Raw genomic sequence first — 22,765 nt, 5'->3', positions numbered from 1 at the left:
ACATTATTATTGAATAACAAAGAACAATCATGGCTAGAACACTGCATTGTAGAAGAATTCTACACTAAATTGATATATCTCTTTTTCTTTTTTTTTGAAAAAAGAAACTTATTACAACTTGGCGGAATAAACAGAAAAGACACAAAAACATACAAAATCCTAAAATCCAAACATGGATTAACCTACGGTCATCTTTGACATTGCCATCAACAACTAAATGGATTAACACCACACCATTCTTCATAGCTCAAATTGATATATCTCTTCAATGGGATAAAACTTTCAATCCAAATGATTTGTTGAACCATGCCTTCCAACCACTACCACGGTTGCTTTTCTGAGATATCAGCTCTGTGTTCGGTTCTGCCTTTGATGAACACACTTGCTTCTTGCACAGCACAAAGTTCCTCACCCCATAAGATCCTATGGCTTCCAATGGATTCAGAGCTGTCAAAGCAGTTTCCATAAAAACCAAAAAAAATAACCGTCAGCTTCAAAAATCTCATGAACCAAAGTTTACATTATTATAATATTGGACTCTTCTAAAATCACATCTTGTTACTCTCTAACACCAAATGTATCTCTATTCATATGATATAGAGAATTTCAATGGCTTAAAAATTTAGAGTTTGATACAAAAAAATTCATGGAAACCTAAAAAGGTGTTATTGAGTAAGAGTGATACCATCAAAGTATGCATTATAAAGGAGGAAGTCGGTGGGATCAAAACCAAGAAGAGGAAGCCTGCCTTCACGAGCATAGGACTTGAGAGCAGTTTCAATGATCGCAGAAACAGTGTCTTTTTCATTCACCACAAACCTTATTGGCCCTGCGCTCCCAAGTACGTTGATACTCACCAACAACCTCTTACACTGCTGCTGCTTCTGATCCTCGTGGCTTCCCTTGCTCTTGTTCTTCTGCATCACCATCTTCTCAAAAGCACTCTTCTTCATCATAAACCCTTATTCTTCTTTAACAATAAGGATTGTATGATATAAATGGTTAGTTCAAGGATCAAGGCCTACGCAGCGGTAGCACCAAACAGTTTTGTAGGAACAAAAGGAAGTGGTTGCCGTTCCAAACTCCAGCAACCTTCGAGATGAAGAAGAAGAGCATCTAAGAACCAGCATTCAACGCAAGGTTTTGAGTATAGAGTGACCTTGGAAGAATGCTATGCAAATTCAAATGTTAACTTTAGGAGACGATTTTAGATCGTTCACTATATATGCAAAGATTTATTCTCCGTCCTATTTTACTGTTGTACTATTTTTTTTTCCATTAATAATGAGTATAATCAATCAATTTATATTAGGTGAATTCTATTCAATTCTCTCTAAAATAACATGCAAGTTATCTTCATATTTTAATTTGTCATCCTAATTTATTATTTGAGATAAGTAATGGTATAATTTCTTAAAATATTAATTGAAGTACATTTTCACTCTTTCATTCTTTTTCATTATGTAAGTTCGGTCCTTCTAAGCATCGTCGACGTCGCGGTGGTGACAAGAAGCAGCGCCGACGTTGTTGCGATCTACTGTCTTCTCAATCTCTCTTTCTGTTCTGTATCACTCCTTACCAACATAATTAATAGTTAGTTTGGTTATTAAATTTTTTTATTAAAAAATATATCTTTATTTAATTACATAATGGAACATATATTCATATATAAAATATAATATAATAAAATAAATCTATTCAAAATACTTAAAAATATAATTAAAATTATGAATATATAAATATAATAATAAAATTTATACTCTAAACAAGTGAACATATTTTTTTTATCATACATAAATTATTTAAAAAATAAATATATTATTAAAATTAATAATACAAATTTAAAACGATGAAGTCTAACATTTTTACCGTATTTTTATAATATTTTTATTCTTTTAATTTTTAATTTATTAGTACTTTATTATTTAATTAATGATTAAACAAATTATTTTTATAAAAAATTATTTTTTATATTATCTTAAAGAAGAGACCAATATAACAATTTAAAAAATAATGTTAAAATGATATTTTAAATAAAAAATATTTAATATTAAAATTTTTAAATACAAAAATAAATTGTATAAATATTTAAGAGATAAATATGAATATATGCCTAAAATAAATAAAACAGATAAAATAGGAGTACTCATGAAAAATAAAAAATTATTTTTTTCTGTTTTGTTTATTTTAGACATGTATTTCATATTTATATCTTAAATATTTATACCATTTAATTTTGTATTTAAAATTTTAATATTAACTATTTTTTATTTAAAACATTATTTTTATATTATTTTTTAAATGGTTATATTGGTCTCTTTTTTAAGATAATACAAAAAATAATTTCTCATAAAAATAATTTATTTAATCATTAATTAAATAATAAAGTACTAATAAATTAAAAATTAAAAGAATAAAAATACTATGAAAAATTTTTGTAAGAAAGTTGGATTTTATCATTTTAAACTTGTGTAGTTGTGTTATTAATTTTAACAATTTATTTATTTTTTTGAATAATTTATGCATGATAAAAGATATGTTTACTTGAGTACAAATTTTATTATTATATTTGTATATTCTTGATTTTAATTATACTTTTAAATATTTTAAATAGATTTATTTTATTCTATTATATTTTACATATGAATATACGTTCTTTCATGTAATTTAATAATGATATATTTTTTAATAAAAAATTTTTAATAACCAAACTAACCATTAATTATGTTGGTAAGGAGTGATCCACGGCAGAAAGAGTGATCAAGTAAGAGGACAGATTGGAAAGGATGGCAAAGTTACGGACAACGAAAATTCAGCGATAGCTTTAAGGGATGATGCACTAAAGAAAGAGAAATTGAGTGATGATAAAATTGTCAAAGAATAAGGAAAGAAAAAAATGCGAACTTTTATTGATTGTTGATTGATTTAATTGAATTATAAATTATGAAGGTAAAACTATATATATATATATATATATATATATATATATATATATATATATAGCATTAGCTTAAGAAAGATAAAAACAAATAAAGATAAGATAAGAACAACTAAAGATAAGATAAAGAAAAGATAAGATAAGATAATAAAGATTAAAATTGTAATTGAATTTATGTATTCTATTGGATTAAGGTGGAAGAGTAGTTCGACGATGGTGATGCTTAGAAAGACAGAAGTTAGGTGATGAAGAAAAAATAGAGAAGTGGAAAGGTGCTTTAATTAACGGAGATGAAATTTTGATATTTTAAAAAATTATATCATTATCCATCATAAATAATAAATTACAAAATAATTTAATTATAGTTAAAATAATGACCAATTAAAATGTGGCACATCATAAAAAGTAACTTACATATTATTTTAAAAGAGGTCGGATAAAATTCACATTTATATTAACATGTTAACATAAATTAACATAGGATTTAAGTTCGTTATCTTATGGTTTTTTTTTTGTGACTGCGTTATCTTATGATTTAAGATTTGCGATATCTATCTTAAATTTTAAATTTATATATATATATATATATATATATATATATATATATATATATATATATCTAAAAAATCATTTTTAACAAGATAATACTTTTAAAATTTTTATTAAAATTTAAAATATTATAAAATTAAATGTTATATATTTGATTGAAAATCTAAATATCACATTTAATTTAAAACTAGAATATTGGTAGAAAAATATAGATTAGGAAAAACTACCATTTGTATCCATGAATTTTGCGAACGCTGACAAAAGTACCCATCAAACATGAAAACTAACGTTATACCCATGAAAGATGGGTTCCGTGTGACAATAGTACCCAAATCGTGATTTTTCGTTGACTTTTTAATAAAATTCTCAAATTACCCTTTCTATCTTCTTCCTCGAATTCCAGATTTCTCACTCTTATTTTCTCAACTCACCACCTCTCTCTCTCTCTCTCTCTCTCCCTCCCTCCCTCCCTCTCTCTCTCTCTCTCTCTAACTCTTCAACGCACTCTAACCAAACTTTGGCGTTTTGTTTTACATCACTAAACGCGGTTTCAATTTCTTGCTAGGGTTCCCAAAAATGGAGGTGAAACTCACCGAATCGGCAATTACGAAGATGTGCGAGAATTCCAGTTCGGCTGAGGACCTGAAGCCAATTTGCAAGTAATGGACTTCAAACTTGTGCAGTCGCAACAGAACAATACCGAGAAATTCTGTTTGGTTTTCTCTTATGGCTCCCATTACCAGCAAAGCATGCTCGCTACGCAGAAGAACGATTTGATTCATTCTGGCAAGTTGCAGAGAGGTTCTATCATCGTTCTCAATCAATACACATGCAGCCTTGTCCAGAGCCGATCGTATGTGTTGTTTCTCCCTTTTTCTCTTTGTGTCTTAGCTATCAATTTTATCTTTTTAGATTTGGAGTCAGCGGAAAGGTGATGTTGTTGCTTTGGATTGAGAAGATTTTCTGGGGGTGGTGGTTTGTTAAAGGTGGTTCTTTATTGTGTTGTTCTCTTATCTTCTGGTGTGTTTGACAGCTTTAATATCTATTCTTTTTATTCAAGTTTTGATGAAGTTCAATCTGTTTTGTGTTTTGTCCTCTGGGTTTTCAAGTTTGTGTTGTCTTTGAAATCTCATGAATTTTAATGCTTCAGAAAATGGAATCTTTGGAAGGAGGATGACTGTTAATTGTGTGATAGCTGAAGAATTAAATGAAAGGAAATTTATTTTATATTCTTCATGCCTGGTGGCTGGCAGTAGCAGAGGAGAAAGACGAGGGGTGAGGGTTGTGAAATTTGGAATTTGGGGAAGAAGATAGAAGGGGTAATTTGGGAATTTTATTAAAAAGTCAACGAAAAATCACGGTTTGGGTACTATTGTCACACGGAACCCATCTTTCATGGATATAACGTTAGTTTTCATGTTTGATGGGTACTTTTGTCAGCGTTCGCAAAATTCATGGGTACAAATGGTAGTTTTTCCAAAAAAAAAAACTAAATATTAAACTCCGTTGGAAATGTATATATAACTCAAATTGTAAACCTAAAAGAAAAATTGAGAGGACTTATAAAATTTTAAAATGATGCTAGGTGTATATTAAAATATAACTATAAATATAAAATATATATGAAAAGATAAAATATATATTAAAAATAAATTAAATTATATATATTTATACACAAATATATAGTGGCTAATTTTAGTATTTAAATTTTGATATGAACATTTTTAAAAATTCAATTAGGGAGTTAATTTTTTTAACCAAAAGCAACAAATCTTTTTAAAATATTTTTTATCTTAAATTTTAAATCTTAAATGTCAAATCCTAATCCTATATCCTCAAAAAATAAAGGTTAAAAAGATTTCATAAACAGAAATTAATAATACTAACTAATACTGCCCTTTTTTTAATCTGTAACATCTACAAAAAAATCTCCATTTTATTTTTTAGATGTATTTAATTCTTTTATTTAGTTTTTTCTTGTTGATAAGACGACCATTGTTTACTCTATAACATGACAAATAACTTCGATACACATATAGAAACTTATATTTATTTACACGTAAAAATATCTTATTATCATCCTCTTCATAGAATGATACACGAAAAGTTAGTGGAATTCTTGATAATAGGGTTTTCTCAAATAAATAAAATTATATATATATATATCAGTTTTGTTAGGTAGACAATAACTTTTGTGAATAATGAGCTCTAGAATTGACCAAATAAAATAAAAAAATATTCCACCTTCAAATTATCCTCTAAATCCTAATATTAGGATAACCATCTGCACACCTAGTAAATTGAATATTTAGTCATTATTAACTATATATGAGTAAACCAAATCAAAAAAAATAACTATCCAATTAAAAATCAACATTGTTAATTAGTATTCTCATTATTCACATTGTTTAGTATTCTCCTTGTTTCCTATACTTTTTCTATATATATTCACTCCACAATCCACTTTATTTAATTAACTAGATTTAGGTGGACATGAGGGTGACAAAAGTAAACAAAATATAATGAGAGAGAGTTGGAAGGTCATTTGGTGAAGGGGGATTCTTTTTGAGGGGTTGCTGCATGGAGCAGGCAAAGGATAATAATACCGTATTAGTGGCAGTGAAATGGATGGTGTAGCAGGTAAGGAATAGCATGAAAGTTGCGTTTATGCCTTTGTTTACCATAAACAAATTTATCAAACTTGGCATCTAGTTCCTAAATAATTCTTTCCTTTGACTTGAGATTTTCAGGAGATGGCATGCATGGCGCCACATTGTGTCCTTAATCAGTTACTATCTCTCGCTTTCAGTCTCACGCTGGCATTGTATAACAAGTCCAAATTAAAGTTTTATAACCCTTCAATAATTCGTCTAACTTTTTTGGTTCAATGTCATCTTACAGAATGAACCATTTAAAACCCACCAAAATCATAATAGTAAAAAGAAACTTCTTTTACATGAAAAGTTCATAGATGCAGAACAAGCTGAATTTTACAAATAACTCAAAATTATTTTATGCGTTGCATTGGCATAAACTCACTAGGTTATAAACTAAGCTAAATATAGTTGCAAAGTTCAAAAAGTTGCTAGGATTGAAATTAATCAACATAACAGGCATGATTCACTCGACAACTAACAAATTGTTTTTGGTTAATCCTTCACCAATAATGGGGAACTCAGGTGATAGCTTCCATTCACCGTCTACTAAGAATTTGATTTCATACCTGCACATAGTAATATTTTGGGTTTTTGGGGGGTTAGAGAAGAAGACCATACAGTGTTAACTGTTATAAGCTCAATATATAGCGTTAAAGCAAGATGAGAAATATGGTAGGTACCTCCCGGGTCTCAGCATCAACGTTGTTGAGAACCTAGTGTAAGAACCAGTATACTCAGGTGAAAGGTGCTCTCCTTGGCTCCAACCATCAAAGGTCCCCAAAACTTGCACGCTCTGAATCAAACAAGCGATCTATGAAATAACAGTAGTTCAATGATTCAAGCTAGCTACCTATGCCACGCAAGTCAACTATGCCCTTATCTATAGAAAGCTATATATTCTGACAGCATTAGCATTAAGTGTTGCAAGGGTAAGAGAGATATTGTTATGTGATCATTAGGGTTCCCTGGTAGAAAGCTCAAGCATACAGGGTTGGATTGTTTGTGTTTTGATTTTATTAAATTAAAATTCATATTTTAAGGTCTGATGTGATGTTGGTACTAGGAGCTCAAGCGTGAATAGCATTTCCCTAATCAATAATACTGTAGTGAAAGTATATTATCTATGATTCAGAGTTTCAAACCAAATTCTCATTCAACATTTTGGAAGTCTACCATTGAATGTGTTTACCTCAGCCATTCCAACCCAAAAAATAGAAACCTTCTTGGACTGTGCCGCACCAACGTCCTTTATTTGTTCCATCAATTGTTCATGTACAGCTATGTAGGCAAAAACAATTGCATGTTGCACCAATTAGTACATATAAAGGGGAAATGCTTGGTGTGACAATGCACTCCCATTAATTGTATTTGCTAACTTCACATGCAAACCAGCATATAATTGTCCTCAAATAACTTGTGAACCATATAAGATGGAGCTTATCAGGAGGAATAACCAGGGCAAACCATACCTTCTAATCGAGTAACCAGGTGAGAATGAATGTACTTTCCGTTGATCTTCCTTGAACCTTCTGGAATACCAGATTTTGCTATTTCTTCTGCTAGTTTGACCAAAGCCTGCACCCAAGTAAGCAATATCATACCACTGCCCACATTTCTCAACAGCTTGACCAATCTTGTATGCACCACATTAAAATTGCTCAGGAAAACTAGTACTGCTCACACTAAAATTCAAGATATTTTAACTAAAGATTAGTATCTTTGTATCCTCAAATTCATTTTGTATTTTAAATTTTTGGTTCAACAAAATATAAAATTTGTACGCTTGTTTCATTTCCATTTCATGTTTATCTATCTACAGACAGTAAGTTTTGACTATCATCCCAACTTTTGTTAGGAGCCTGTAAGACTATCTGTTGGTGGCACAAAAAGTGAAAAGATAGCAGTAGATGTAAACCTGAACTTCAAGTTCCATGACAGCAAGCTCACTTTTAAAATTTACCAATGCATCTTCCTTTATATGCAACTGCAGAGAAAGAGACCATTTTGAAGTTTAGTTTAAAGCCCATATCAGTAGCCTCAAATAACTCTTAACCAAGACATACTAAAATTGTAGTTAAGTCATGTTCTTTCAGCACTAACCCCGTATATAAATCAACTACTATAACAATGAAAATTGTCGAGGCCAAATGAACTTATCAAACCACGATTACTTTCCACTTTGGATGTCCATTCATGTTTCCTGTTGATCTATTTCCATTTAACAGCAACAAAACCAAAACTAATTGTCTTGTTTTACTGGCATGATACTTAGAAAGATGCTAGATCCATCTGCCCACATCTGACATGCCTTCTCCACATAAATCTTTTTACAATTAGACTCAAATAAGCCCATCTTGTAAAAGATTTAATCAAACTCAGAACATAAGGTATTGTGCTATTACCATAAACTTCCTAAACAAGGAAAAATGCTATCATAAGGAAAATTTCACCTAGATTTCGATTTAAAAACAACGCAAACAAATGTATATGCACGCACCTGCCTTTTGAGGAACCGATTATGCTGGTTGGCTTCACTAAGCTTCTTCGTAAGTTTTTCTCTTTCAGTATCAACAAGCAGAGCCATTATCTGTTTAAAAAGTTTGGGATGGGAGATTATTGTAAGATAATTAACCCAAGTATCAAGAATAGTATAACCACTCTGGCAAAAAGAAAAAAACATAATTCTTATTACTTAAATATAAGCATTGTCAGCCCAACAAAGTATTCTCGGATTACTGCAGTAAACAAGCAAGTTCACTGTATCAAATTCAAGCCACTTCTATTATTGTATACGAGCTTGCCTTTGTTATTGGTCATATATTCATGAAATATCTTCCCTAACTCATCTGAAAATACTTTTGAAAATCTGATAGTACTCGTGTTCCTTGATACTTACATCTATCATTCTCTCCTAACTCCCAAGGGTGTTTGTTCTAAATGTCAGTTATACAAGCATTTTAATACTGAATCAAATTTTGTTTCAGTCATACTAAATGAGATGCAAAGATAGTGTTTAAGATATATAAAGACAGGACAATCTCTCATCAAACAACAAATGACAACTACAAAGTGACTAAAAAGGAATGAATACCTGTTCTTTGGTAAGTGGTTGTGCCAAATTTTCCGATTCTTCTTCAGCATAAGGATCCTCATCCTCAGTGGAATTTTCTCCAGGTTGTAAAGATGAAGATTCCTCCAAACTAGTTGCCATGGAACGCGTTCGACAGAAAAAAGACCTTCTTGGACACACTGCAGTAAAAGCTCGATAGGGCGATGTGAATTTGCGCAAGGTCCATCTTGGATTCTGGACAGCCACATTATTATACGGAAGTTTCTGCATGTTCTCCCATCCTACTGTTCTTGAAGTGTTGGAAAAGAATAATCCCTCTGTTTTGGGACTACACCTACTCAAATTATGAAAGAACAGTGATAACTAGTAATACATAAGTCAGAACCTCAAATGCAAAATCCAATAACCCTAAAACGAAATTCTACTGCCTTATGATTGTTATGATTATAAATTCTGCTAATATCAAGAATATTATAAACAAAATCCAACATGCATTTCCCAGCTAAAGCTTACCTTGCAATATTCATTTCCATCAAGAGGTTTTTACTTTTTACTTCCCCTGTCAGAAAGAGGAGAGAACCAAAAATCAAGATCTATTCATGGAGATAGGTTGGATCTTACATTAGAGCATGGTGTGATTGAAAGGGAAATGCTAACATAAAGTAAAAATATAGGGTTCACCATTAACATAATCTCGCTACGGAATCCATTGCAGTGTTAACAGAAAAGAATGTAATGCGTTGGAGGAGAGTGTAGGTAGGGAATTAAAGACATACCAAGAGAGTGTGGCCCGAACTGCACAAGTTTTGCGTAGTGATTTCTATTTCTGGGTTTAGAAGAGACTAGAGTGATGCTGTGATGCACTTTTTCAATCTTCACTCACTCATGTGTTGAATTCTTCAATTCAGTTCTGTTCTGTGGCCACAAACAAAACATCAATATGGATCAGGGGCCAGTATGTAAATTTGTTTATGACACGTGGGAATTTCAGATCACTAGATTAGAGAGTGGATGATGGAAGCTGCTTTGGCTTATTCTGTGTATTAAGATTCAACACAAACCACACATAAAATACCCAATTACTCTCTTGATATTTTTATGTAATTAAAAGCATTAATTATAAATATTTTTAATAATAAATGCAACAACATAAGATGACTTTTTGTCCCTGGCCTCAACATTTATTATGGTTTATGATGAAGATCATCTTTTATAAAATATAAAACGAACAAAACAACGTTGCTCAAACCAATGGAAATATATTTATAAGCAACCATTAACATCAGCATCTCTGATTCCCTGTTTCTGCTTCCTAGAACACTGCACAGGATTCACATTATTGAAGATCAACATCACAAGTACTTCTATGAACTATTTCAATCACCAGTAGCAATTGTTACACTAAGGAGTAAGGATGACTATGTTACAAGGAGCGAGCTATGTTTTGTCCTAATTTTTTATTAGACAACAAACCAACTCAATGGAATGTCCTAATGTTTTTGTCCACACATTTTAGGTGTTCAAAGAGGCCTTGGCACCAGGAATGTCAATCCAATTGAGTTGTAGCTCCACTTCACCAGACTCCACATTTCTTAGCCTAAGAACCATGTTCTGAACCACTTTGCCATCTCTCCACACAATGTGGCTCTCCTCTGCCAAACAGTTCTGTCTGCTAGGCTGAACCCTTTTGATTATGGTGTCGTTCGGGACGCCTTGCGGCCGCATCTTCACCGCTTCCACAAACGGACTGATATCAAACTCAGCATCCCCCATTTTGTCATCAAGGCTGAATGTGTCCTTGTCATGCACAAACTGCATCAATCACATTCACACTGTTAGTACTTCCACTCTTCTAGTGTTACTCCTTAGAATGTGATCATAAAATTTAACCAATTCATATGTTATGATCTTAAACTGTGAGACAATAGTGTCATCTTGATTACTGTCACGTAATAACAGTGAATAATAAACATAATATGCGTCTGTAACAGGACTAGTACCTAATCAGGACAAAAAAATATAGAGATTTCAAAATAATAGATTTTTTTTTAATTATCTTTAATAGAATTTTCTTACGAATTTTCTCTTAAACAATGACAGAAACTGCTATAAGAATAGTTATACTTACTAGCTGTACTGGGAGACTAGGATCCGAAATAGACAAAGTCAAATCATCATTCCATTCAGGGTTGATACTCTTCTTCACCACCTTAGTCTTCACCTTCTGCATGAACAATAATTATGGAGAATTTTTAGTTAGATGCTACAGATTGTATATTACAACAAACCCCACATGGTTGCTAACTTCCCCATTCTATGATATAGCATATAGTTAGAAAATATAGCTTTGTTTGTCCCTTACACTTCCATTTCAGCATGCCTTTAGTAAGAAGACATGATTTGAACAAACAAGTCTATGGATTTGGTTCCTAGTTTCTTATAATCCAGATGAACATGTTGCAGCTCAAAGGTTACCTCAGGAAAAAAAATATTATATTATTCTAACTTGTTTTCCTAGGTTTCTTGGATAATAGAAGACCAAAAATTAAAATAATAGAATAAAATTTGTTGCACCAGTTGACAAAGTTCCAAAATCATATATAACTATTATGAGGAGATGGAAATAAATTACAGTTTCCATTGTGTTACTAAAGTCAAAACTCACTATGGTGTTCAAGCATCAGAATTGGGATATTGAGACTTTTGCTATGAATAAGAAATTAAAGTAACTAATTGGCATTTTAAAGTCACAAATAAAAAGAAGAAGAAAAAAGAAAGATTAACACCAAACAAGCCATAAAGAGAACAAATGCCTTGAACAAAAGAACTAAATCAAACAGACAAAAGAAAACAGCAAAGAATCAAAGATGAACAATCATAAGAAACAGTCAGAAAAACACAAAAGAGGCCAGCAAGAAGAACAAACAAGAGACAAAAAAATTTTGCAAGAGAATGAAGAAAGTTGAACCTGCTTGCCCATTCTGATGATGATATAAGGGTCACTGCTTAGTAAATCCCTTACAGCAAGGTTAACCCCTTTTTGGACATGAATTCTCAGCAGACCCATCATGTGCTCCATTGTGGACAAAAAATCCAGAGAAAAATCGGCAGAATGATAGAACTGGGACAGAATATAGTTGCAGGTCACTTCTGCCACAAAAGCACCCAATATTGCTGCCTTATTTATTTATTGCCACTTCCCACTTTGACATTGACATGTTCTATATTTATTATTAATAGGAACCAATCGAAAAAAAGGGGAAATTTATAAACAAAAACAAAAAGAAGAAAGAATACTAGTTACACAATTTAGTATTAACAAATAACAATGTTGTTATTCGTGGCCACAAACATGAACTGGATGGGGACGAGCATGGAAATTTGCTTGTTTTAGATAATATTATACGCTGTTTAGTAATTGAAACGGATTAAAATCTTACATTTCTCTTATTGTGTACCTATTAAACAAATGAAAACGGCAATTACCAAAAAACAATGAGACAAATATTAAATCACCAAGTTTTTTTCTTTTTATTTGTTAATCTTATTTCTTTCTTTTAACTCTAGATTTTCTGTCTTCCCCCAATTCACAAGTCACGCGAAATGAACAAAAGGTACAAGAAACGTGGGGATTTGAGATCAGTAGAGAGTGCAAGATTGTTAAGCATGTCCTACATAGCTGTGTTTGTCATCTTCTATGCACGAAACTTCAACAATCATTCAATCAACGTTCAACACACACCACAAATCAGAACTCCCAAATTACCCTTGGATAATTCTGGCAGTAACAAACTAACAACTCTTTGATTTCGATAACTTACAGGTGGGCAGAAAAGCTTTTAGTGGTTTCTTAAAACGTCTTAATAAATATTAATTAAACCGGTGCAACTCTGTTTCTACTTTCTAAAACATTGCAAAAGTGATTACATTAGAAGATTAACATTCCTTGAGGCTGAAAGCTGAAAGTGTTTTCTAGAGGCCCTTGGAACCAGGAATGTCAATCCAATGAAGTTGAAGTTCCACTTCACCACACTCCACATTTCTAAGCCTGAGAACCATATTTTGCACCACTTTGCCATCCCTCACCACAATTTGGCTCTCTTCTGCCAAGCAGTTCTGTCTGCTAGGCTGCACCCTTGTAACTATGGTGTCATTAGGGACACCATGCAGCCGCATCTTCACCGCTTCAATAAACGGACCAATCTCAAACACAGCATCCCCCATTTTGTCATCAAAGCTCAATCTGTCCCTGTCATATACATGCTGACATTCATTCTCATATTAGTACTTATTCATAATTCCATTAAGCTAATTACATGTGTAGTTGGTTTCACATACTAATTTCTAATACTATTGAGAGTGATTTAATGAATGTAACAAATTGGATTACATGTAGCAAGAAGGAATACTTACTAAGTGCACTGGAAGATTGGGATCTGAAATGGAGAGAGTCAAATCATCATTCCATTCAGGGTTCAGATTCTTCTTCACTACCCGAGTCTTCAGCTTCTGCATGACACATTAATTAAATGGAGCAAAGAGTTAAGGTGCTATCGTTATAGTAGATAATAAAGTTGCGTTGAAAAACAAAGAAGAAAGAAAACGGAAACACGCAAGGGCTACTTTGGGAATTAAAAAAAATAAATTTTCCCAGCTTGGTTTGTATTTTAATTTATTTATTTATTTTTTTGAAAAATTATAAAAACAAAGTTCTAATAAAATAATAATAATAATAAATGTTTTGTTAAATCAAACGCATGGAATGTGCTTTTGTTTTCTTGGAAAAGAGCAGAGCAAAGCAGAATTAGAAGCTTCACCGCTTCAATCACGGAAGAAAACAGATTAATCAATGTTTCAAAATCATGACTATGTGGTGAAGTCAAAATTAACTCTGGTGTTCAAGTATCAAAAATTTGGAATGAATCTTTTCCATTTTTTTAGGGTATAAAATATATAATAAAAAATCATACTTTACTTTAAATAAAAAATTTTGAGAAGATTTAATTTCTCAAAACAGAATATTAATTTATTAACAAATTAAGAGTTTACAGACAGGAAAACTAGGGAGGAAAAAGATCAATACCACAATACAAAGAGACCAAATATTTTGTTGAATGCCCAGAAAAAAAAAAAAAAAAGAAAGAAGAAAAAGAGAAAGCGAAGAATCAAAGATGACCAACATCAGCGGCCGGAAAAGAGACACAAGAAGTTTGGAAGAGATTGAAGAAAGTTGAACCTGCTTGCCCATTTTGATGATGATATAAGGATCACTGCTCACTACATCTCTGATAGCGAGATTAACCCCTCTTTGGACATGAATTCTCAGCAGACCCATCATGTTCTCCATTATGAGAAAATATTTCGGACTTCAGAGAATTGAGCAAAATGGAAAAGAATTAAAGCAGAACAGAACAGTGGGTAGAAATGGAATGGCGGCAATAAATAGAGTATTATTTAGTTCTTGCCTCTTCTCACTTTGACAATAACATGTTCTATATTAATTTATAGAATCCATTAAATAGTAATAATTTAAATATTTAATTTAAACTGTTGTGACTAATTATTACGAAGTCCTAATAGTGAAGTTTCATTTTTTTACTATTTAAACAAATGTTATTTAGCGCAGGGTATATTCGTACTATTTCATTTTCATCCCATGGACTGAATAAGTCCTGTCATAAAAGGTCAAATAATGGTTATCAAAGCTGACTAAATAAATTATGGAATCTTCTAAGTGCCCGTATCAATCCAAAATACACTAATTAATTTGAATATGGAAGCAAAGAACGTGTTAGACTCGCGTATGGGTTGGAGGGGTGCTTTACCTCGTTGTGGGATTAGAGAAAGCAGAACTCGGACCCTGCGAGTTGTGAATTACCCAGAACAAGAAAAACGGAGGGTCCGAATTCTACGTTTTAGATTTCAATTTCCATCACCTGCAAATCGGACCATGCGATTTGTGAAGCAAAATTTCATGATCAAAGAACTCGCATGGTCCGAGTTGTGTACTCTGAGTTTTTTTCAACTTTTTAACACAAATCGAAGGGTCCGATTTGTGTACTCTGAATTTTTTTCAATTTTTAAACACAAATCGGAGGGTCCGATTTGTGTACTCCCACAATTTTAAAAAACACAAACAATTACCATGTTAAAGTATATCTTACTTCCATATCAAAATTTTTTAGCCTCCAAAATAAATACAAAAAATAATTAAAAAATTTTTAAATTTATTATTTTTTAGTTATTAATTTAATTTTTTAATCTAATAATTTAATAATATATTTTAGCTTATATTTTTTAATATAAATAATTAATTAATGACCAAAACAATCAATTTTAATGACTTGCAACCATAAAATCAATCATTTTTAATTAAATATATTATTTATGCATTTTTTTCATAGGTTGTTCTCGACTTTTTTAATTGAATAAAATAAAAAGAATTTAGGTTTGTATAAATTTCCTAAATCAAATTTCAATACACGAATTTTTTCTTTTTATATTTATATAAATCATCTCAGATCAAATAATTTTAAATTGATTCGTTAATATTACATCTTAAAATAATTTATGTTTGAAATTAATTGACATAAATCGTCCCAAGATCACAAGTGTCATTTTTAAGCTTAAAACATACTTGGATGGGATAATTTACTTGCAGAATGGGTATACCTCAAAATCCTTTCACGATTTTATGTGTGAACGAGTAAAACACAAAGGATTAGACAATTTATGAAGAGAATAAGTCTATAAATTAAGGAATATAGCGTAAATTGTCTTTAAATGTCTAGGGAAAAAGAAAAAAATGTCTAAGAGTGTATTTTTGTTCGTTCATCATCGAAAAAAATTAATAAAAATAAAAGTGAAAGTGTTATTTTTTCTTAAAAAAAGCATATTGATGTGTTTGTAAATCCAACAACAAATTTGATGGATTTACAAAATAGTATGTTACATAAATTGAAAAAGTGTGGTAAAAAAATGTGTAAAACAAGTATCTTTTAGAATTTCTATCTCACTTAAGCAAGGTTACGTTAAATTTAAAAAAAAATATGAAATTTAAGGTAATAACAACATGTGAGTTATTTCACAGTCAAGCTAGATTTTTATATTCGTGCACTATAGAGTTGTTTGCGAATATGGTTGATATAGATGGTGGCTCAGGTGGATCTATTCCGAATTCACCAACCATAGGATAAAGAGGAGTTCTAGTAGCATTCTAGCAGGTCAATAGGTTACTGTCCACATGTTATTCTGACATTTGTAGTAATTTTTTTTGTTCAGACAGATGATTCAGATGACTTGGATGATGTGTATATCTTTGGGGAGTTTACAGCTGCAATAAGAATAACATCTGTACTGAAAAGTGCATTTGCATTATTCATGGAGGTTAGAGATAGAGATCTAGTTACAGAAGTTATAAGAGATGATGAATCGGATTCAAAACCACCTATTATTAGTGATGATAACGATGACGAGAGAGATGCAACACTTATCGAAAGATCTCATGTCCATTCAAACTCTCAAACACAATAGTACCATTTTTACTTCTCTAATTTAGATCTTGAGGTCATGGACTAATATACATTTTCATATCAACAACTCCCTAGTATTTATGGACATGTCTGGGATGCTTGGCATAGACGAATTTAAAATTAGCAAATGGTTCCAGAGCAAAGAAAAAGTTGTCTCACAATGAAGAATTATAATATTCGTTGAGGTGTTAAGTATTAAGTGTTTGAGTCTGATCAATTGAAGTATCGCGAAAAGTATGTTCAGTTTGATAATGAATGTAATTGGTTGATATGTATGAATATAAAGCAGTGTAAAGACTACTGAAAAGTAAGAAAGTAATGAAAAGCACTCATGTTTAGCACAGAAATATCCACTTATCCCAGACAACTTGATTACTATGTGACATGTGCGTCGATACTATCATTAGTTACGGCGGATGCATCAATTTCTGCGTCAATAACGTCGACCACATGCGCAATACCATTTAAACGGTACATCTCCCCCTCATTGCTAGCCATCTTACTCCCTAAGTATCATTGAATCATGCTCCCATGCCCTCTATTGTGATTCGTCGCTCACCGCTACTTGTTGCGTCGACCTCCAATGCCTCTAGACATACACTTCCTTCTCTCTTTAAATTTCTTCTTGACAAGCTTCACAGACGTGAAAAGTGAAAATAGGTCCTCAATAGACTGAGAATAAATCGCGAATAAATATTATGCCTCTCCAGTTAGGATAAATTGTTCCACCCCTTTTAGCTTTACAAAAACGAGTAAATTATTTCAGACATTTTAAGATTACAAGAATACGTAAATTGTTATCGTCCTTTGTGTTTTAAACTTTAAAGCTTTACTCACTAGTCACTACACCCTGAAAAATGGGCAATTTACTATAATAAATAAAATGGGATCCAATATTACCAGATTACACAAAATGAAAAACGGATATCAAAATGTATTTTTCTCATAATCTATGTAAATCGCGACAAGGGTCCCGCGGTTTACGAATACACGTAATCCGCTACAAGGGTGTCACAGATTACGTTCTAGGAAAAATAAGCATAATCCACGACAATGGTTTATGTGTGAATGACGAGTATACATAAACCGCGACAGGGATCTAGCGGTTTATGCGTTAGTGAGCAATTTGCATAAAATAAAGTAAGTGTATGATAAACAAAAACATACATAACACACACATAAGTCCATGGAAATAAACTAAGTACCATCATATAATACAAAAGTACACGACAAATCTGACATACATAGGTATCATCAATGAAAACATGAAATAAACAGCTACAGCTCCTGCATGTCCTTATCCTCCTCGTGAAAGTCATGCCAAATGCGCTTAGGAGATGTGACCCTGTACCACATCGAGCGGCCCGTCTCACTCTGGCTGGCCTTCGGGGCTGCTGTGCTGGAGGATCGACGGGCATGCCCACGCCATATGCAGATGGAGGTGTCCCTCCCATGCCCAACCAACTGTCATATGGGCTGCTAGCAGACTCATTCAGGTCTACATGAAACTGGGTCGGGTACCCCTAAGGGTCAAACATCTGGGGCTGGTACCGCTGCATATCCTCCATATCTGGGTAGTACCCCTGTGCAACGTTCATCTGGGGCTGGGTCTCCGGCACCTAATCCTGAGGGGTATGGTGCTGAAAACGCGGAGGGTCGTCATCCTGGATGAGATCTGCAAAGTTGAAATAGAACTGTGAACTGCCAACCTTGTGGTCCATATCCATCGTGAAAGTCGGGCCCGCCAAACAATCTACAAACGTTGACAGAACACATTTATTAGTCCATTAGCTAATAAATATATAGTTAATTACTAGACAAAAATGGAAACAAAATGAATAAACTTACATCTCGATCACCTAAGCGGTCCAACGCTAGGCGACACTAGATAACTCTCTCCTACTTGCGGCCGGATGTCAGCAAGTAGGTGGCCCACCTAAACGAACACAATGTTATACACATGTATAAATTGCTAATGTCCTAGTTAACAGGTAGAACCATAATAAAAAAAATTACGGTTCAAGTTTAACTGTACAGATATGTATACCTAGAAGTCAATGAGAATGAATAGGTGTCGAATCCCCGCGGCCTGAGGCTAGGAAACCGCCAGAAAATCCATAACTGCAGTAGCTGTAGGGGGCCTGCCAAGTTTGTCACGTTTCTGTTGGCCACCCGACACATGCAACGATATAGCCAAGCCAACGCTGCCGACCCCCAACTATAACTGCCCATATCATCAAGTCTCGCCACAAAGGGCAACCACCATATATGAACCCGATTTTCACTCTTGTCACCGAACAACTAAGTGGAAAGCAGCATCATAATATAAGCCCATGCATATATGCGTATGGTCTCCTCTGTAGCATCATCCGGCAGCACCCTAAACCTCTCATGAAACCAGGTGAAGTGGATTGTATACTGCTTTACCTTATTCTGTGGTGGAAGCTCGCCAAACAGTTCCTGAAACCACTCCACACCGATTTGCCTTCTTCCATAAGCTTCTCAAAATCTGTAAGGCACCCGGATACAGGTAAACCATCAACGGACAGCCCCAGTTGGTATGCTACATCTTGCAGCGTGATAGTACACTCTCCAAAAGGCATATGAAAGGTATGCGTCTCAGGACGCCACCTCTCAATGAAAGCGCTGACTAAGGACTCGTCCAACCAGAACCACCTGACGTTGAGCCTCGCCATGTGGTACAAACCAGCCCTCTCCATATATGGTATGATCCTGTCATGCAGAGGCATGTTCTGCTGCCTCCGGATACTATAAATACACCTAGTCAGCTGGAGCATGTGACAGAAGAAACCAAACATATAAAAAATTCAACACTAATTTAAAGTAATCTAACACAAAAAAATACAATATTAAAGTTTAAACAGGTAACATAAAGTTCCTATTTTCTAATCACAAAATTTAATGAAAGGCATAAATGATTCAAGACCTTAATCTAAATTAATTAAATACTAAATTTTATGATTTAAAATAATAATTTAAATCTAAATTTAAATACCTAAATCACAATCATTGGAAAAATATTATACGAAATACATTAACTAAAAATAAACAAACTAATCTCTTCGTTTATGCTGCCAGCAACGTGCGCAACGCCGTTGAGCCTGTAAAGACTGTGTGCCTTCGTCATAGTCCCGGCCCGATCTCAACTCAACCAACCCACACTTTTCTCTCTTTTCCTCTCTCTAGAAAACCTATCCTTCTCTCTCTAAAAAACTTTACAACCACCACAAATGTAATCTGCGAGACCCCTAAAGCGTATTTATACTAATGCATAAACCACTAGACTTTTGTCGGGGTTTATGCACACTCGTCATTCCCACATAAACCACAACACTCATGTCGCAGATTATACTTATTTTCCCTAGAACGTAATTCACAACACCTCTATAATAAATTATGTGTATTCATAAACCGGGGATCCTATCGCAATTTACATAAATTATGAAAAAAATATATTTTAATATCGATTTTTCATTTTGTGTAATCTGATAATATTAAATCCCATTTTATTTATTATAGTAAATTGCCCTAAAAAAATTTATATTCATTTTCACTCACTCAATCTTTTAAGATGAATTACATGTTTTTCGAAAATGAATTTTAAACATAAATCATCATAAGATGTCAACTTTTACCAATTAACCTAAAGTACAATTACCTAACACGAATTATATAAATATGAAACAGAATATATGTATCGAAAATTGATTTAAAAAAAAATCATATAATCTTAAATCTCCTTTATTTTATTTAAATAAAAAAAATAATTGTTCCACTCCGATCCCCCTCTTCCCCCTCTTCTTCATAATTATAAGTGAGGCCAAATTCATTTTTATATTCAAATATTTATAATGAAAACTGATGTGATTGACAAAACATTTCTTAGTACTTAATTTAATAAAAAAATATTTTTTATAAATAATTTATTGAAATTAATTTTTAAAAAATTACAATATCTATGTTTAATAAATCTAAATAAAAAATATTTTAAATAAACATAAAAAACAATATTTTGTTTGATAAGAGATTTTTAAGTTCAAAATAAACATAATAGATATAAGAAAGAATTTTGATTGTGAATGGAATTTGATATCAAAAATTAATTTAAGATAAATTTAAATATTTATTAATATATAAATCATATTAACATACACTTTCTATTTTAATAGATATAAAGTAACTTTTTAATTTAATAATATTTTTAATTTTTTAAAACTAAAAATTCAAACACATGATATTTTTAAATATTTATATTTTTAAAAAATACAATCATTTCTCCGAAAAAAAAAATTTACTGAATCATACTATCTTGTCCTTACCGAGCTATATCTGCACGCATTTTTATATTTTTGGTTTGATAAAGATAGCACTTTTTAATGCATTTAGGCAGTATTTATTGCTCCTTTGCAAAGTTTTAAGTCAACAATTGAAAAAATGGGTAGGGCAGCCCCACATACATACGTTTATATATATATAATTTAAAATTAATTATTAAAATTAATTATTAATATATTTATGTATAAATATATATAATTTAATTTATTTTTAATAAATATTTATATTTTAATATATTTTTTTTATTAATAATTGACGTTGGTGACTCAGGTTAATTTATCCGTAACATCGTCGTATATATAATTGTTTCTAGAAAACGGTATGCCACAGGTTTTGGCCAGTAACAAATAGCTAACTAAAGTTGGTGTTGCCAAAGAGAGGCAAACAAACACGTTAAGCGTGTTTGCAGTCTTCGGTCTTCACTCTTCCCGTCTTCCGTCTTCCCCAAGGTATAATCAAGCGTGTGAGCGTCAGACCGTGTGGTAGTAAACTCTTTTATATTATTCTATCAAAAATATTAAAAAGTTATAAAAATTTATTATTTTTATAATTAATTAATTATTAATATTTAAAAATTTAGAAAATAATATATTATTAAATTATTAAATTTAAAAAATTAAATTAATAGATAAAAATAATAATAAATATTAATAAATTATAATAATATTTTTATATTTTTTTTATATGTTTGTTTGAGTATATTGATAAATTCATATGCACTAATATAATAAAAATATATACAAAATAATAAAACTGATGTACGGAGGATTTTTCGTGAAAAAAAAAATTGAACGCCAGAATACAATCAATTGAATTTTGGTGTTCAAAATACAGTAGGCCATAAGAAAGTGTTTTTTATTATTTTTGGAAGTGTCGTAATTGAAGCTTGGAGATACTCAAATCTGTCATGGCCGATTCAAGCTCGAGAACCATGAGAGTAGTAAATTCGATTAGATGCAAAACTGATATTGAGAGAAAATCTGAATGACAAGAGAGCAGAGAGCAGTAGCAACAAACCTCATATGACAAATCTGGAAAAAAATTTAAATAGCATAATCTTCTCATCATCACTTAGCTTGTGGATGGAAGATGTCAATAATCACAATTTGGATAACTTTTGATGAGATGGTCGAAGAAAAAGCGTGCACCGCAAAGGAAGAGGCGTGTGGCAAGACGCAGAAGAAGAAGGAAGACGCGTGTGTAGCAGGCCTACGATTCTAGTTATGATGGAAAGGAAAAACAAGGCTATTGCTCTGGTTCTATGTTTGAGAGTGTGACAACAAAAAAGGAGCAAAAGAAAAAGAAGAGAGAAGAAAGGAGACGTCGGGATGCCACAACGACCGGCAGTGGATCGAACAAATAGATAAAGAGAGGAAGAAAAGGTAGAGATGACAGAAGAAGAAGGAGAAAGGGAAAAAGAAGAAGAGAAGAGAAAAGAAGAAGAGGTGACCGTGACAACAAATTTTGAGAGGCGCGTGAAGGCGCGTTTCAGCTTTCAATAACCATAATTTTGAGTAATATAGGGAGAGAGGGAATGAAATAACCAAGACAACACCAGGTTATATATTGCAATGCTCCCATATTAAAAACAGAGGATTATCAGTTTAGAGGAGAAGGAATAGAGCCAGTGAGAAAGTCATATTTGTTTTCGAAGACGATGGCC

The 22,765-nt window shown here is 32.2% G+C and overlaps 4 protein-coding genes across 6 annotated transcripts; all 4 read right to left on the bottom strand.

Moving 5' to 3' along the window:
- Window positions 1-265: 265 nt before the first annotated feature.
- On the bottom strand, window positions 266-953 carry LOC130967070 (uncharacterized protein At4g22758-like). Its single transcript, XM_057891892.1, has 2 exons — window positions 686-953; window positions 266-447 (listed from the first exon to the last, which is right to left on the bottom strand). Exons 1-2 carry the CDS (start codon window positions 951-953, stop codon window positions 266-268), a joined length of 450 nt encoding a protein of 149 aa, XP_057747875.1.
- A 5,308-nt stretch (window positions 954-6,261) lies between these two features.
- LOC130968125 (protein PTST, chloroplastic) lies at window positions 6,262-10,259 on the bottom strand. 3 transcript variants are annotated; one of them, XM_057893218.1, is made up of 9 exons: window positions 9,896-10,259; window positions 9,728-9,773; window positions 9,236-9,548; window positions 8,642-8,731; window positions 8,060-8,128; window positions 7,614-7,719; window positions 7,334-7,422; window positions 6,825-6,937; window positions 6,262-6,710 (listed from the first exon to the last, which is right to left on the bottom strand). In XM_057893218.1, exons 2-9 carry the CDS (start codon window positions 9,745-9,747, stop codon window positions 6,608-6,610), a joined length of 903 nt encoding a protein of 300 aa, XP_057749201.1. In that variant the 5' UTR covers window positions 9,748-9,773; window positions 9,896-10,259; the 3' UTR covers window positions 6,262-6,607. The 3 variants fall into 3 exon arrangements, with proteins under 3 accessions (XP_057749201.1, XP_057749202.1, XP_057749199.1); XM_057893219.1 differs by having other exon boundaries at window positions 9,236-9,577; window positions 9,991-10,258; XM_057893216.1 differs by having other exon boundaries at window positions 6,269-6,710; window positions 9,991-10,246.
- Window positions 10,260-10,457: 198 nt separating this feature from the next.
- LOC130968126 (protein C2-DOMAIN ABA-RELATED 1-like) lies at window positions 10,458-12,529 on the bottom strand. The gene is made up of 3 exons (XM_057893220.1): window positions 12,183-12,529; window positions 11,343-11,438; window positions 10,458-11,026 (listed from the first exon to the last, which is right to left on the bottom strand). The coding sequence occupies exons 1-3, from the start codon at window positions 12,291-12,293 to the stop codon at window positions 10,727-10,729; spliced, it is 507 nt and encodes a 168-aa protein (XP_057749203.1). The 5' UTR covers window positions 12,294-12,529; the 3' UTR covers window positions 10,458-10,726.
- A 192-nt stretch (window positions 12,530-12,721) lies between these two features.
- LOC130968127 (protein C2-DOMAIN ABA-RELATED 1-like) lies at window positions 12,722-14,708 on the bottom strand. The gene is made up of 3 exons (XM_057893221.1): window positions 14,451-14,708; window positions 13,628-13,723; window positions 12,722-13,477 (listed from the first exon to the last, which is right to left on the bottom strand). The coding sequence occupies exons 1-3, from the start codon at window positions 14,559-14,561 to the stop codon at window positions 13,187-13,189; spliced, it is 498 nt and encodes a 165-aa protein (XP_057749204.1). The 5' UTR covers window positions 14,562-14,708; the 3' UTR covers window positions 12,722-13,186.
- Window positions 14,709-22,765: the final 8,057 nt, after the last annotated feature.

The sequence above is a fragment of the Arachis stenosperma genome, chromosome 3, assembly GCF_014773155.1.
Source record: "Arachis stenosperma cultivar V10309 chromosome 3, arast.V10309.gnm1.PFL2, whole genome shotgun sequence".
NCBI lineage: Eukaryota > Viridiplantae > Streptophyta > Magnoliopsida > Fabales > Fabaceae > Arachis > Arachis stenosperma.
The sequence above is the reverse complement of the archived record's forward strand: the minus strand, read 5'-3'. Positions and strand labels throughout refer to the sequence as shown.

What these genes read in the sequence shown, in the direction of transcription:
- LOC130968126 (XM_057893220.1), bottom strand. Translation starts at nt 12,293, where the DNA reads ATGGAGCACATGATGGGTCTGCTGAGAATTCATGTCCAAAAAGGGGTT. An exon ending in TCATCAGAATGGGCAAGCAG is followed by an intron (nt 11,439 to 12,182) that starts GTTCAACTTTCT and finishes TTGTTCATGCAG; the next exon opens with AAGGTGAAGACTAAGGTGGT. An exon ending in CTAGTCTCCCAGTACAGCTA is followed by an intron (nt 11,027 to 11,342) that starts GTAAGTATAACT and finishes TGATTGATGCAG; the next exon opens with TTTGTGCATGACAAGGACAC.
- LOC130968125 (XM_057893218.1), bottom strand. Translation starts at nt 9,747, where the DNA reads ATGGAAATGAATATTGCAAG. An exon ending in ATCGGTTCCTCAAAAGGCAG is followed by an intron (nt 8,129 to 8,641) that starts GTGCGTGCATAT and finishes CTTTCTCTGCAG; the next exon opens with TTGCATATAAAGGAAGATGC. An exon ending in TCATGGAACTTGAAGTTCAG is followed by an intron (nt 7,720 to 8,059) that starts GTTTACATCTAC and finishes ACTTGGGTGCAG; the next exon opens with GCTTTGGTCAAACTAGCAGA.
- LOC130967070 (XM_057891892.1), bottom strand. Translation starts at nt 953, where the DNA reads ATGAAGAAGAGTGCTTTTGAGAAGATGGTGATGCAGAAGAACAAGAGC. An exon ending in TTATAATGCATACTTTGATG is followed by an intron (nt 448 to 685) that starts GTATCACTCTTA and finishes CTGCTTTGACAG; the next exon opens with CTCTGAATCCATTGGAAGCC.
- LOC130968127 (XM_057893221.1), bottom strand. Translation starts at nt 14,561, where the DNA reads ATGGAGAACATGATGGGTCTGCTGAGAATTCATGTCCAAAGAGGGGTT. An exon ending in TCATCAAAATGGGCAAGCAG is followed by an intron (nt 13,724 to 14,450) that starts GTTCAACTTTCT and finishes TGTGTCATGCAG; the next exon opens with AAGCTGAAGACTCGGGTAGT. An exon ending in CCAATCTTCCAGTGCACTTA is followed by an intron (nt 13,478 to 13,627) that starts GTAAGTATTCCT and finishes AATGAATGTCAG; the next exon opens with CATGTATATGACAGGGACAG.